Below are 15,939 nucleotides of genomic sequence, written 5' to 3'. Positions count from 1 at the left end.
GCCGCCTGTGTTCTGGCTCCCCAGAGCCTCGTCTCCACCACCCCCTGAGAGCTGTGCTTGCACTTCTCATCGGCTGCCCCCACAGGAAGCCCTGAGGCTGCCCCACGGCTGGTCCAGCTGTGCAGGGTCCACCCCAGGCAGAGGCCCCCAAGTGACAGGGCTGGGGGGAGCTGAAAGGCAGCGACTCCGCATGGGAGGGGCCAGCAGAGTGCTCCACTGGGCGGCAGCGCCCTGCAGGACACCTGTCCACTTGGCCCCTGGCCAGCACCGAACCACCCTGGGCAGGGGGCGCTGACCCGAGGGAGCAGAGGTCCACAAGGCCCCCTCAGATTCTGTGGTTTGTTCTCAGAACTCTGCAGTGCAGCTCTGTCGGGTTCTCACAGCCAAGGGGCACAGGTCGAAGTCAGCAGGGCCTCCAGCCGTCCCCTCCCACAGGAGTCACATGGACAGCCCTCCCTTCTTCCAGAGCACGGAGGGCCACCCACTGGGGCAGGCGCCTGAGCCACAAGGTCATGGAGATACAGCTGACCCTGGCCTCCCACCTCCAGGGGCTGCAGGCAGGGTCCCCGGTAGGCTGGGACCCCTCAGGCAGGACACTGCAAGAGCTCAGAGGTCACCCCTGGAGCTGGGGTCAGGGGCCACCCTTCCTCTGGGCAACACGAGCCTTTCGTTCCTGGAAGGGCTGCGCTATGAGCACCTTCCGCCAGTGGGGGCAGCGTTTCCCCGCTTAGAGCAGCTGAGTGTGTGTGGGGGTGCTCCTTGGGAAGCCCTTCCTGCCTCCCCCCACAACCAGGGGGTTCATTGGGGCCCAGAAGAAGAGGTTGACCCAGGTGGCCCATCCCCTTTCTCAGCCTGACGGAACCCCAGGAGCCCGGGCCTCTTCGTCCCAGCACGTCACGGCCCTAGGCCTCTGCTTTGCCCAGGAGTGCAGCTGTGAGCAGGTGTTTCCAGAAATGTAGGGAAGGTGATTTGAAACCCACCTAGGCAGGCACGGAGGAGTGAGTCTGGATCAGGGCCTCCCTGTGCCGCCAGGCTGTCAGCCAGTGCCAGGAGAGGGTGCTGAGCTGCTGGCCTGCGATCCCCGCCCACTGGACACTTTGGGCCAAAGGACACTGCTTGCCCAGACCCAGGGCTGATGTTTGCACAAGGTCTGGAATTAATGCAGAGGAAACTTCCAAGTGCCCGGGCTGCGGCAGAGGCATGAGAACAGGAAGGGGCCGGTCCCGGGCACCAGGGTTTTTCCACAGAGAAGACAGGGCCCAGTGGAATGGCCCTAGGTGAGAGCAGCAGGCGCCGTCGCGGCCGTTCGCTTAGCTCGGGTTTTCAGTGAAGACGGCACTTGGCGGGCGGGAAGAGCGGGGCGGGGGAGGGGCGCTGCCGTGCTGCAGGGCAGTGGCCGTCCAGCTTCGAGCTGTCTGTCCCCAGACACCGTCTCAGGGCCCCTCTCCTGCCCCACTCCAGGTACCCCGCTGGCCTCTGCCAGGGCCTCTGGCACTGCCATGGCTGAGGGGGCAGGAATGCGATGGCCCCAGCTCCAGGGAGACCCCTGCTGGCCCCCTGGGAGGGAACGAGAGGAAGTCGTTCTCACTGGACAGCAACAGCTTCCAGAGTCTTCGTCCGTGGGAGTTCCAGCCAGAGATGCCAGCAAACTTGTCCGCGGTCACCAGATAGCAGGTTTAAGACCAGGATCTGAGTTCTGGCCGTGTTCTTCAGTCGACCTGCCGTGTCCTGCTGCCTGCCAGGAAGTTTGAGGAAGTTTGAGGAAGGTGCAGAGAGCCTGGGTTCACGGTGGCCCCGGAGGGCAGGTGGAGAACTGGACTTCTCTTGTCAGAGAGACAGAGAGGTGTTGCTAGCAGGGATGTGCGTCAGTGCATGAGGGATCTGGGGAGACAGGCTGTGTGGGGACACAGGGACCCCAGTCGGCCCCTTCTAGCCCCTCACATGCCCACCTGCACCTATGAGCCCACTGGGTCTCCAGCACACCAAGGCCAGCTCTGGTGCCCGGCCCTGGGTTGGGACAGTGAGGTGACCACAGGTGGGTACTGCTGAGTCAGCTGCTTGGGCCGACTTTGTGAAGCTGTTGCTCAGAGGGGGCTTCCTCCCCTCGCTCCCCACTCCCTGCCCTGCTGTGATGGGCAGCAGCAGGAGCTGACCGGCTCTCCCAGCCGCCAGGGTCCAGACAGGAAATCCCTGCCTTTTCTGGGACGTTGGCCGACAGGATCCCAGGTGCTGCTGGGCACATGATGTCTCACCTTGCAGGTGCCTGCTGAGACACTGCCCACTTAACCAGGAGGGGCTTGGTCAGGACTCTAAAAAGCCCCCCCCCCCAACAGTGCTGGTGGGAGTCGGGAGAGCGTCTGTGAGCAGCACTGGGGCTGTGTCCTCTTCTGGAGCCCTGGCTGTGGGGACCAGTCCTGCAGGGGTCTTCCAGGGACGCAGGGAAAGCGGGCCCTTCTCTGTTGCTGGGAGCCCCTCCCTCCGGGCACCACTCTGCCAGCGTGGACCCTGCATTCGTCCTTGTCTTCCAGGCCCTCTGCAGCGCTGGGCAGAGCCAGGACGGGGACTGGTTTTCTCCTTCTTAGGAGCTCAGTTAGGGTTGCATTTACCCCACCACCACCCAAGACCTCTGGATCCGTGGGGACGTTGCTGTCTCTCTGTAGCAAATGCATGGCACAACAGATGAATGTAGGGGCTGGGACTGTGAGAAAACCATGAGAGCAGGACTCCCAGCCACCTGCTGTCCACGTGGCTCCAGACCAGCCGTCTCCCTGTCTGCAAGTGCAGCAGCAGTGCTTGTCTTCGCAAAGTTGTTTTAAGGAGAAAGGGCCACCTGCAGCTCAGCGCGGGCAGTGCTGGGACTGAAGCCACAGTTGACTGGGGCCTGGCTCTGAGACGCTCCCTGCTGCCCGAGGAGCCCTGAGTGCTCTGTGCCCAACCTGTGTCCCTGGGGAGGTGGAAGGGGCAGCATCACATTCTTACTTTGTAGTCCTAGACTCTGAACCCTAACCGCAACCCAGCTTGGGGTGAATGCAGACCAACCAAGCTGGAGTGGGGGCATTTGCTGTCATTACAAGTCAAGAGACTATTGGCATGGGGTGCCACTTGGGTGTGGCTCCTCAGCCAGGTGGCACCTGCCGTCTGCTTGGTGTTAAGTGCAGGATGGGCATCCTCAGCATGGGAGGAGCCGGCAAGGAGACGCCATTCACGGAGGCCGTGCAGCGTCTGTCATTTGTCAGCAGCTGGGCAAGGAAGCTGAGCTCCCAGGGGTTAAGTGTTCAGGCCGAAGTTATCTGCTCACAAGCGCCTGTTGGAGCCCAGACTTAATGAGCTCCGTCAGACCCCAAACCCTGCCCCCCACTGTTGGCCCTGTCACCAGGAAAGAAGCCACAGCCAGGATGAGTCCGTGCAGACTGTTCCCAGCAGCGAGAGATGAGAGGAAGGAAACTGTTCAAGTCAGGGGACCCTGAGCCCCAGGAAGGAGCAGAGTGGGCCAGACAGAGCTGAGTGCCTGAGAAGTGTGGACAAAATGGCAGGGCCAGACGGGGCCCTGGCTTTAGACACCGCACTTGGTGGAGAGCCGCCGGAGGCCTCATTAGCAGATCAGACAAAGACGACCCGCACGTGGGACGCTCGGCCTGGTGTCCTTTTGTGATTTCCAGTTCCACCGCCTGTGCCACACGGACCCTAACGGCTAGGCTCCCCCACCCCAGCATCCAACCAAGCACAGGCCTCCCCAGGGGGTATATGGTGGCCCTGAGCGTTGGAGCTGAACACACGCAGTTGGGGGGGGGTCCCTGAGTGTGAGGGAGGCCGTGGGGGGCGAGAGGAGGCCGGAGGGCCCACCTCTCTTCTCCGCCCTGTGTCGAGCTGGCATCTAGAACATCAGCTCCAGGGTCAGTTCTGCCACTGCCCCATCCCAGAGGGGAGAATCCAAGGCTTGAGCTCACACCAGGGTTAGGGCCCAGAGCCCACTCACCATTTTCCGAGGACCCCCCAAGTGACCGGAAGGCACAGCAGTGTGTATGGAATTAGATTTCGGATGCTTCAGTGACAGCAGAGCAAGGACATCCAAAGTCGGGGGCAGAAGCCTCAGCGGGGGCTCGGCGAGGGGGGGGAGTGCAGAAGGGAGGGGCATGAGAAGCAGCCCGCAGTCTCCCTGGGGCGACTTGTGCAGCCGGCTGCGGAAGCTCCAAGTTGAGGCCTCACGGGGTTCCCCAGGGAGTTTCAGAGGCCCTAAGCCTGGGACCAGCGTCCCAGCTGCCCGCCCACACCACCCACAGCGTGTGTTCACGAGAGAAGCAGCTGCACCCGAGGTCGGTCTGGCTGAGGGGCCCCGGCCTTTTCCCCAGGCTGAAGTGCACGGGCTGCCGTTTGTTGCACCGATGTCACTCATGATCTAGGCCACGAATGACGGGATCGGGCACCACCGGGAGATCAGCCTGCAGATTTGTGCTGTGCTGGAGGCGGGGTTGAGGGGCCTTGGCCAATGGGTCAGTTGTACTGGTCTCCCAGGCTACCAGATTCCAGCGTCCACTCACTCCTAGTGGGGATTGTCAGTCTCATTTTAGACTGATGCTGGCACTCTGAGTTAATACCAAGGAATTTTTCTTTAAGTTTTTCAGGCTTGATTTTCAGTCTTGAGATCGTAGCCCAGGTCGCACAGCGAGAGAAGGACGTGGGTGCAGAAGCAGCATGGTCAAGGGCAGGGCCCAGCGAAGCTGTGGGGCAGCAGGGGGTGTGCAGGGCAGGGAGCTGGGAGGGCGCTGTGTCCAGCACAGTTTGCTGAACCCACTTGGCTGTGGCACCCAGTCTGGGCTGGGGAGGGGGACCTGGACCCCTGGGCTGGCAGATGGCCTTGGCCTCCATGTCCCCTGGGACATGTGTGGACCCAGCAGTGAGTGGACAGGAAGAGAGGAGTGCCCCCTCTCCTTGCCCTAGCCTTTCTCTTTGTGGATGAGAAAGTTCTCACCTCCGCCAGCACCAGCACCCCCTCCACGACCTGGACCGGCTTCCAGCTGCCCGGGTGACGTCACTGACAGAGTTGGTGACAGGCGAGCTCTCTGGGAGCCCCGGGCAGGGCGGACGCCGATTGTTCTCTGGGTGCACACCACACGGCATGGCGGTGCCGTGTTTAACTAATGCAGACAGCAAGGCCATGGTGCCTCTGCCGCTGAGTTCTGGACGTGGGACGGGGTGGTCTGAGCACCCCTGGAGCTGGGCCTTCCTTGGGCCTCCCTTTGTTCACTCCCTCGTCCCTGATGGCCCTGGGCACCTGGGAAGCCGACTTCTGTTCTGGCTCCCCCTCAGCCCGCTGTGTGTCCTGGACAAAGCCTTAATCTGCTTGGCCTCAGGTTCCTCACCATCAGACAGAGGAGCTGGGCTTGGTGTTCACAGAGATTTATCACAGCTCTGACTTTCTGTGGCTCTTGGGAGGTCCAGTGTTGATTGACAGCATCGGAGGAGGGACATCTCTGAACAGCAGGCAGGAACAGGTTGGATCCCTGCAGTCCACCTTGAGTTCAACGAGGGGAAAGGCATGTTCTGTGTGATGGGGATGTGAGTGGGGCGGCTCATTTGAACCCCACGGGCAGATCCTGGGTACACCGGAGCTGACCGGAGCCCAGCGGAGCTGACCGGAGCCCGACAGCCCCCTAGGGGAGGGCTGAGCACCTGTCAGCCCACCAGAGGCTGCGGACCAGGGCCCTTGGTGGGGGAGGCTGTAGTGGTGAAGCGTGATAAGCAGTAGCTTTGGGGGAGCAAAAACGCAGTGGGGTCCCCAGTGTGGGGACGCAGTGACCGAGAAGTGTGGCACTGCCCTCCCGTTTTCCAGGTGTCTGGCCGTGTGGTGACACTGTGTTTGAAATGAGAGCTGTTCTGCTCTTTTGGGGTAGGCATCCAGCCCCCCTCATCCCGGGACAGGAAGCCTCCGTGCAGCCCCTGAGACTTCTTCCAGGGCCCACATCCACAGAGGCTCCCTTGGGCCCCATGCGCAGGTGGATGGGAGGAGAATGGTATTGATGGACGCCTGCCTCCTGTCACTCAGCTCTGAGGAGCTCTGGGGTGGGTGTCTGGTGTTGTCAGGCAGTCACCAGCAGCAGGACCAGGGCTCGGGTCTGAGGGTCTTCATTGTGGCTGGAAGAGGAACTGGGGTGGGTGGGTGAGCTGCCTGGTGTGTCCCACAATCCGATGGAATCAGGGCCAGGTGGCCAACCGTCGATGTCAGCTTTCAGAGGTGAAAGATTTCCCTGTCTCCAGCTGGGAAAGTCACATACTCACAACACGCACATACACACACTCACACATGCACAAGCATGCACATATACACTCACGCTCACACACACACAAACATGCACACACACACACTCATACACATACATACATACACACACACACCCACTCACATGTACATGCACACACACCACTCATACACGCTCACACATACACACTTGTACACATGCACACACAAATATACATGCACAAACACACACAAACATGCACACTCATAGACACACACATGTACACACACCACTCATACACATGCACACACACTCATACACACATGCACACAAACACGAACATACACTCACACATACACATGTGCACACACACATACACACTCACATACATACACACAGTCACACACACACAGTCTCAGCTCAGGTAAAGGGCACTAGCATGTGAGGTGGGTGTTTGGCCTTTTGATTACGTTACCTGCATCCATAGTGAAGGGCCTGGGTTTGAGTCCTGGCTCCACCCGCCTGGGAGGCAGCAGCTGGGGCTCTGTAGTCGGGTCCCTGCCACCCACGTAGAAGGCCGGGATGAGCTCCTGGCCCCCAGCTTCAGCCTGACCCAGCCCTGGCTGTTGCAGGTACTGGGGACTGAACCAGGAGATGGCAGCTCTTTCTGTCCGTCTCTCTCTCTCTCTTTTTTTTTTTTTTTAAGATTTTATTTATTTGTTTGAGAGGTAGAGTTACAGAGTGAGAGGGAGAGACAGAGAGAAAGGTCTTCTGTCTGCTGGTTCACTCTCCAATTGGTTGCAATGGCCAGAGCTGTGCCGATCCGAAGCCAGGAGCCAGGAGCTTCTTCCTGGTCTCCCACATGGGTGCAGGGGCCCAAGGACGTGGGCCATCTTCTACTGCTTTCCCAGGCCACAGCAGAGAGCTGGATTAGAATAGGAGCAGCCCAGACTAGAACCGGCACCCATATGGGATGGTGCCACAGGCTGAAGGTTAACCTGCACCATGGTGCCGCGCCCCCCCCCCCCATTTTTAACAAGTAGCAGCACACCTACTTCCTGTTCCACCTCTGTCCTAAGGCAGTGGCTCCCTGGTGACCCCCGCAGCCCCCTGGTCTCCACCCAGCTCCCTCCTTATCTCCCCTTGCCCTCCTTCCCCCGCCCCCAGCTCCTACCGCCCGACAGGCTTGGGGCTGGCAAAGCCGACTCCACTCATGAAAGACTCAGTGAGTCCCGGAGACTCTTGGAGCCCAGACAGACTGGAATTTCTCCCTGTTTTCTTTACAGCAGAGAACACACAGCACAGGCGCGTGTTTGTTGCACTATTTCTATCCCAAAGTTTGTCTTAAAAACAGAAGAAATGGAATCAGTGTCTCTGCCCAGTGCACCCACACCACCCCCTTTCTCATCACTTCCTGTTTCCTGGTCTCAGCCAGGGAGAAAACCAGACCCAAGCCCCAGAGAACCCTGTGCTTTGAGACAATGTCCAGCTTGTTCAGAGGGCGAGGGCAGAAACAAACACAGAAATCCCAGAAAGGGTGCCTGAGGGAGGCACAGGCTGGCCTTGTCTGAGCCCTGCAGCTTGGGGGAGAGGGCCACACCTTGACACCCCTCCCAGCCTGGAGCTGACCACCACAGGTTGCCACACCAGCTCCACCGCACCTGGAGCCCCAGAGACGTCCATCAGAGTGGGGAACCCCTAGGGTGGGCGGGGGCCCGGAACCTGGTGGTCTCAGCTCATGTGCACAGAGGCACCAGTGTGTGCACCTCGGGTGCAGGCAGGAAAGGGCCCATACACCCTCTCCCCCTCCTGCACCCCTACCCCCAGGTGCTCCTCTCATCCCCAAACCCCTCCAGCCCCAGCCCCCAGAGGTGAGCTGAGAGTGACACCTGCTGGGCCCCTTCATTCCCCCGCCCCAAGGCCCCGCCCTCTGTGAGGCAAAGGCTTCTCAGCCCAGGAGTCCGCTCTGCCTGGGTGCCGTCAGGATGGACACCACTGGAGACCATGCCAGTCCCAGACGGCGTCCACACCGTGGCTGTGCTCACGTGGGCCACACATTAGCACCTCCTGTGATGCTGTTAAAATCCCCGAGGTCCAGGCCGAAGTGTGATTGCCATGGCAGCCAAGGCTGGGAGCCCCAGCTCTGGCCCGTTGCTTGGGCATCCAGCTGGGTCCGCGTGGGCTCTGGCCAGCTGTGGAGGGCTGCCCTTCACCCTCTGGTTGTCCCGACGGTGAGGAAGCCTTGCCGTTCTCACACACCAGGAGTCTTTGCATCCACAGCAGCACTCTGGGGGCCGTGCCACAGCCCACAGCCACCCTGAGCTCCTTGGGTGGGCACAGCAGTGCTGGGTCTCCTGAGCCCTCCCAAAGTGGTTCCTGCCAAGACAGACGAGACCCCTGGAAGGCCCAGGTGTCGCTGGGAAGAGGGGGCCTGTGTTGTGAAGGCTTGCCAGGGAGGAGAGCCGGAGATGGGGCTCTGTGTGCGCCAGAGAGGAGAGACTTCCCGTGAGCAGCTGGCAGAGTGGGTGGAGGAGGTCTTGTCCACGTGCAAAGTTCTCGGGGCCCGGACGGCTGTCGGCTGAGGAGCTTCAGACCCCACAAGAGCTGTGTCTCAGCTGGAGCTCAAGGAAGCAGCAGTGCCCACCAGGCAGGAGGAAGGTCTCTCTCAGGGGGCCGGGCTCACACCAGGACTCGACCCTGAGTGTCAGTGCCACCCAGAAACCCCCACAGGCAAACCCAGAGCGAGGCCTGGCCCCACACCCAGCTGCCACTGTGAGAGTTCCTTAGGGTGAGGTCAGCAAGCTGACCCCTGCCTCAATGGAGAAGCCACCAAGGCTCTGGGGGAGAATGTGTCCCCAGCCCAGGCAGCCCCTGGTGGGCTGTGACCTCCAACTCTGGGTGTGGAATGTGACTCCTATGCCACTCGCGACCCTGCAGATAACACCCCCATCTCCCCTTCCAGGTGAGCCATGACCACTCTGCTCTTGGTCCTGGTGGCTCTGAGAGTCATCGCGGCAGCCATCTCTGGGGACGTCTCAGGTGAGCCCCATCTGCACGGGCGGTGCTGAGGGCGGAGCCCAGCGACCCTGCTCCCGGGATGCGACTCCCCTTCCTGACCTGTTCCTGGCACTGCTCCTGCCCTGTCGAAGCCAGGGAACCCGCCGAGGGGCCCCTGCCCTCGCACACATATCCAGTAGCCGCGCCAGGTGACCCTGCTCCTGCTTCTGTGCTCCCACGGAGACGGGGCAGCCCTGGTGGATGGCCTCCCTCCCAGGGCCCTTCCTGCGTGGGTGTCACCCAGAGCTGGGCTGGGGGCAGGACACAGGTGAACCAGGAGGAGAAGCTGTCAGGGAGGCTGGCCTGGAACGTGTGACTGAGAGAGTGGCCTAAGAGGCCATCAGAGAGCCCGCCCCTGGCAGCCCCCAGCCTGCTGTCGTGCATGGGATCACCCAGCCGTGAGCCAAATGGACGAGCTTTCTGCTGAGCCCAGGGCGGCCTTGGCCCCAAAGTGGAACGCATTTCCCTGGTAAGGGCTCCTGCTCAGCCATGGTCCTCCAGCCTCAGCTCCCCCCAGGAGAGGAAGGCCTGGCTTATGCATTCCTGTGTGCAGACACGCAGAATGTGGGTGTGGGTCTCCATCCACACTGCTGCCTGGGGCCCACCCTTATTCAGCCCTGGCCATCTCCTGGGGTGGTTTCCCCACACAGGCAAAGCAGGTCTCCAGGTGGCTCAGAGCTTTAAAAACTGCTGAGCTGGGCACTGCAGTCACGCCAGCACCCCGGGGACTCGCACTGCAGGAGCCCAGCCGTGTTGCACAGTGCACAGAGGGATGTTTGTGGAGCACAGAGATAGGGGCTGGACGCCTCTCAACAGCACGGGTTCCATAGGCTGGGACTTGCCATGGAAAGTGCTGTTTTTTGGAAAGCTGTTTGCTTCCACCCCGGGCAGATATGTCAGCGCCACAGGATTTGCAAGCACGCATGCCCCCTTTCCGTGGCGGCCAGTCCCACCCCAAGCCTGCTGTGCATGGACTCTGGAATGAAATCTCCGATTCTTCCCAAGGCTTCTCCACTCAGGAGCTCTGGGTTAGCAGCAAGGGGAGCTGTCTGTGGCCTGCAAGGCCAGACGAGAGCCTTCTGTGGTCTCCCCCAAGGGGACGTGCCCCGAGAGGTTTGTTCTTAGCTTTAAAGTTGTGAGGCTTTTTCTTACACCTAATGATAATAATTTTCCCCAAAATCTTTGAGTTGATCAGATGGATCCCTTTTGCCTAGGGTGTGGCGTCCCCTGGAGCACCTCAGCTCAGGAAGCAGAGGCAACCATGCCCTGACCGCCCTCCTGGCCTCGCTCCTGGCTTCTGCCTTGAGCTGTGCTGCTCTGGGTGGCCGGCAGTGTCCCGGACGCCCTGGAGCCACACCCTGGCTTGGGTTGTGGTCCCTCGGGGAGTCCATGCCTGGGCCCTGTCTGGGGCTGACAGGCCTGTCCCCCCACTCTTCCACACAGACCTCGACAACGCATTGAGTGTGAGCATCCCCCAGCCGTCCCCAGTGCGGGCCCTCCTGGGGACCTCGCTGACCATCCCCTGCTACTTCATCGACCCCGTGCACCCCGTAACCACCGCGCCCTCCACGGCCCCCCTCACCCCGAGAATCAAATGGAGCCGGATCTCCAAGGACAAGGAGGTGGTGCTGCTGGTGGCCAACGAGGGACGTGTGCGCATCAACAGCGCCTACCAGGACAAGGTCTCGCTGCCCAACTACCCGGCCATCCCCAGCGACGCCACCCTGGAGATCCAGAGCCTGCGCTCCAATGACTCCGGGATCTACCGCTGCGAGGTGATGCACGGCCTTGAGGACAGCGAGGCTACCTTGGAGGTGGTGGTGAAAGGTGAGACGTGCACAGGCCCACTACCATGGGGCCACTGCCACGGGGCCACTGCCACGAGGCCACTGCCACGGGGCTCACCTGCCATGGGGCCACTGCCATGGGGCTCACCTGCCACAGGGCCACTGCCACGGGGCTCACCTGCCGTGGGCCCACTGCCACAGGGCCACTGCCATGGGGCCCACCTGCCACGGGGCTCACCTGCCATGGGCCCACTGCCACAGGGCCACTGCCATGGGCCCACCTGCCACGGGGCTCACCTGCCAGGGACCACCTGCCATGGGGCTCACCTGCCATGGGCCTACTGCCACAGGGCCACTGTCACGGGCTCACTGACACAGGGCCACTGCCATGGGCCCACCTGCCACGGGGTTCACCTGCCATGGGGCCCACCTGCCATGGACCTACCTGCCATGACCCACCTGCCACAGGGCTGCTGCTTCACCTGCAGGGAACCAGAAGGGCAGCCTCAGCCCACCCTCCCACCCTATTCCCACATGGTAGCCGTGGTGCCCCGTCACAGGGCTGAACTTCAGCTGTGGCCTCTGTCATTGCAGTGGCTGTCCTTGCTCTCTCTGGCCCTTTGTACTTCACGGCAACCCCGTGGCTCATTGGGTCCCGTGGTTACACCACGAAAACTGAGGGGAAGGAACTTGCCTGCTGTGGCCGTGGAGATGACTCAGAGTGGGGCCTTGCCACCATCCCCAGGGGCTCTTCCTCCCTTCCTCCATCCTTTCTCTCCCTCCCCCAGAAACCCTGGAAGGGACTGAAGTTCCCCCAGACCCTTGCCTTGCTCTGATCCCAAGAGAACAGCTGAGTCCTGGTCTGGCTGCCACACTGTCAGCACCAGGTTTTCCGCAGGGGAGTTGAAGATGGTCCACTCCAGGGTGTGCCCTACACAGGGTTTCCACCAGGTGCCCCCTGGCTGAGGGTGCCTGGAGCTCTGAATGCCTCTTCCCTCAAAGAACTAGGAGGTTCTGGAATGATGAGAAAAAAATTATGAGAAAGTAAATTTAATTTTAATTCAAAGAAATTTCTTTCCTTTTTTTTTATAACATAGACATCTGTCTATCATCTATCTATCTATCATCTATCATTATCTATCTATCTATCTATCTATCTATCTATCTATCTATCTATCATCTATCATTATCTATCTCTCAGGCAAGCAGAGACACAGAGAAAGCTGCCATCCACTGTTTCACCCTCCAGATGTCCACAGCAGCCAGGCCAGCAGTTCTCTCCAGGTCTCCCACATGGATGGCAGGGCCAACTACTTGAGTTGTACCTGCTGCCTCCTACTGTGCTAGGTCACGAGTGAAGCCAGGACCCAGGCACTGCAGTGTGGGATGCCGGCTTCCCATGTGGCGGCGTAACCACAGTGTGAACACCGGCTCCCCGAGAGCTCTCTGACTCAGGTTGAACGCATGTTGAGGCAGTGAGGTCTCAGTGCTGGGGGTGTCCCAACAAACTCGGGACCACATGCAGACGTGCTGAGATCCCGGTGACTGTGGGACCCTGGAACCCCAGGCCTCTGTACCTGACCAGCCGCCTGTGCTGCCAGGTGTTGTGTTCCACTATCGGGCCATCTCCACGCGATACACCCTGGACTTCGACAGGGCGCAGCGGGCCTGTCTACAGAACAGCGCCATCATTGCCACCCCGGAGCAGCTGCAGGCTGCCTACGAGGATGGCTTCCACCAGTGCGACGCCGGCTGGCTGGCTGATCAGACTGTCAGGTGAGAGCTTCCTGCCGGTCAGGGGGTGTGGTGGGGGGAGGGGGAGGGGCTGAGTGTGGCTCAGCTGGAGCCGGAGTTGGGGGCCAGGGTCCTGCAACCCTCCCCAAACCATGCTGCTCTCTGGCGAGGGAGGAGCGGCTGGCGGCTGTTTGCCCTCTGCCAGTTCCTGCACTGCTTGTTTTTAGCTCTGCCGTTATCCACTATTTTGTAGACCATCTTAAATCTATTTTTTGTGTTTAACAAGGCAAGACACATATAAACTAAGCTTCTAGGTCCTGCAGAGGATGGGGCAGGCAAGGCTCCTGGAGACTGGCTCTGGTGGGATCTCGCCCAGGTGCCAGCACCCGTGAGCAGAGCCTCAGGGAAGCATCTGCAGTCTTGGAATAGACCCTGGGATAGATCCTGGGACACAGAAATACTCACTTAAAACAGAGACAGTGGTCGAGTATGGCCCAGGACCTGCCCCTGGGCCTCAGAGAGAGCTGGACTCCAACCCCAGCTCTGGCTCTTGGAAGCTCTGTGACTGAGCAGGTGTCCCCCATCTGTGGACCCCGGTGTCCTGCGGTATGAAACACAATCCTTGTAGCAGGTCAGTGAGAGACGGCAACAGTACTGAGCAGTAGCCCTGACAGCCAAATCTAACCCACCTCAAATTTTATTGGAAGGCAGTGAGGCCCATTTGCTTTTATGTGGATTCTTTAAAGCATCTGTCAAAAATGGAATTAAAAGACAAGTTTATTTTGGTACAAATAATCTTGAAATCCATGCAGTTTTTTTCATAATATGCATTTTCCACAAACTTTGAAGATATTCATTTGCATGGATTTCAAAAAGTTTGCACTAAAATGAGCTTCTCTTTTAGTTGCACTTCCCATGCAGTTACCAGAGTTTCCACATGTGCTCTGTGGCTGCTTCCTGCTAGAGTGGTCATCATTATAAAACAAAACCTCAAACATTTACCCTCTGGCCTCTTGTAGGAACGGTTTGTGGAACCGTGATAAAGCATGTTTGGTACCAATAAATACTCAGCCCTGGGGGGCCTTCTACTCCCACATAACTCCAGCAGCAGGACAGGCGGCCAGGTGCTCCACTGAGCCGCTGCTTCTTCCCACGAGAGGCAGGACATGGGGCACGCTCCCCGGCTCCCCAGACTCGGTGTCACCCCACACTGGGCTTCTGACTCGGTGTCACCCCACGCTGGGCTTCTGGTGGGTACCCCATCCACACACCCCGGGCACACACCCCGGGCTCTCCCCAGACTCTGGGTGTCACCCCACACTGGGCTTCTGGCAGGTACCCCATCCACACACCCCGGGAAGGCTGCTACGGAGACAAGGATGAGTTCCCTGGCGTGAGAACCTACGGCATCCGGGACACCAACGAGACCTATGACGTGTACTGCTTCGCAGAGGAGATGGAGGGTGAGGCTGCCTCCTCAGGGGGCACCCTGCTCTGTCCAGCAGCCCCAGCACCCACACCCAGGATCACTCACAGGGCCTCCTCTGGGCAGGACTCAGGCCTGATGCCCCGACATCGCACTGCCGTGTGGTGGGGGGTGCCGTCACATCTGGACCCCTCATGTCCACTTGGAGAGGGTCTTGGTGGCCCACAAGCAGCTGCAGCCATGTCACCACTGGAGCAGGAAGTCTCTCCCCTGGGACTGCCCCTTCCAGCCTGGACCCTGGCTGCTCTTGTCAGCCCAAAACCCAGCTAATCCCCGCTGAGGCTGCTCCAGGGTGGGTTCATCAGATGTGTGAGCTCCAGGCCAGCGGGCTCTCGACCTCCTGTTGCCAGTCCCCAGTCTGCTCTGGGCCTGCTGCGGTTCCTTGGAGAGAATGGGGGCAGCAGGGAGGAACCTGAGTTTGTCCTCTGGTTTGTAAAGGATGCTGACCGTGGCCAGGGAGCTCCCCTGGCCTGTGGGGACAACCCCTCCCCATCACATGCCTTTGTCTCTTGGGACAGTTCTAGAACCCACCCCCTGCCCTCGAAGCCCTGGCCCAGGAGGTGGCTGACAAGCGGCTCACGGGGGGCAGAAGCACAAGTGGCTCACACCACGGCCCCTTGTGTGTCCTCACCCAGGGCCCCACCCACCCGTCAGAGGCACCAGGAGATGGGGACACCCAGATCTGTGTTCAGGAGCCAGTGCCTCCACCCCCACTCCTCCCTGGCGCACTCCCTGTTGGGTTTGTGGGCATATTCTTTAAAGCAGCACTGGCGTCTCACTGCGCCGTGGCCGGTACCGCCAGCCCCGTCAGACTTGGAGTCACTGTGCCACTGCTCCCCACTCCACTTCACTCCACCTGTGCCCCTCCTTCCCTGTGGCTGCTTCTTTCCTGGTGTCCAGCCTTGGCGACTGGTGTCACCAGGACAGGGTGGAGTGTGGAGGGTGAAGGCAAGATCTGGGGGTGGGAGACCCTCACCTGCTGACTCTGTCCCTCATAGGTGAGGTCTTTTACGCAACGTCGCCAGAGAAGTTCACCTTCCAGGAGGCAGCCAGTGAGTGCCGGCGGCTGGGCGCCCGCCTGGCCACCACAGGCCAGCTCTACCTGGCCTGGCAGGCCGGCATGGACATGTGCAGCGCCGGCTGGCTGGCTGACCGCAGTGTGCGCTACCCCATCTCCAAGGCCCGGCCCAACTGCGGCGGAAACCTCCTGGGTGTCAGGACCGTGTACGTGCACGCCAACCAGACTGGCTACCCCGACCCCTCGTCCCGCTACGACGCCATCTGCTACACAGGTGGGGCTGGGCCTGGCGGCAGGAAGGGGTGCACACCATCCACACTGGGGCTCAGGGCAAGACGGGACCTTGGAAAGGAGGCTTTGGTTCCTTGCCTCTTCCAGAGGCCTCTGGGCACCTACACCTCGAGACTGTAGCTCCTGCTCCGTTTTTCCTGGCTCCCCGCAGGAGCTAAGGGAGACAGGGAGACTGCAGACCGCCTGCCCCTGTCGGGGCATCAGCACAGGATGGCACTGTGAGCGTCCGAGTCTGCTTCCCCAGTGCTGGGCCCTGAGCTCATCCCCCGCCCCCCCCCCCCCGCCCCCCTGCTAAGCTGCACTTAGAGACAGCCTGAAGGGCGATGGGGA

General features: G+C 60.5%; 1 protein-coding gene across 5 annotated transcripts in view; it reads left to right on the top strand.

Annotated features, from left to right (window-relative positions):
• Positions 1–15,939, top strand: part of ACAN (aggrecan) — a 54,903-nt gene that overhangs the window by 7,776 nt on the left and 31,188 nt on the right. For all 5 annotated transcript variants that reach the window (XM_051839801.3, XM_051839812.3, XM_051839800.3 and 2 more), the window contains exons 2-6: positions 9,199–9,275; positions 10,737–11,120; positions 12,682–12,856; positions 14,150–14,277; positions 15,299–15,592. In XM_051839801.3, coding sequence (XP_051695761.3) covers positions 9,206–9,275; positions 10,737–11,120; positions 12,682–12,856; positions 14,150–14,277; positions 15,299–15,592 — 1,051 coding nt within the window. In that variant the 5' untranslated portion in view covers positions 9,199–9,205. The remainder of the gene's footprint in view (positions 1–9,198; positions 9,276–10,736; positions 11,121–12,681; positions 12,857–14,149; positions 14,278–15,298; positions 15,593–15,939) is intronic.

The sequence above is a fragment of the Oryctolagus cuniculus genome, chromosome 12 (genome assembly GCF_051225735.1).
Source record: "Oryctolagus cuniculus isolate XC-2025 breed Fujian yellow rabbit chromosome 12, ASM5122573v1, whole genome shotgun sequence".
Classification (NCBI taxonomy): Eukaryota; Metazoa; Chordata; class Mammalia; order Lagomorpha; family Leporidae; genus Oryctolagus; species Oryctolagus cuniculus.
The sequence above is the reverse complement of the archived record's forward strand: the minus strand, read 5'-3'. Positions and strand labels throughout refer to the sequence as shown.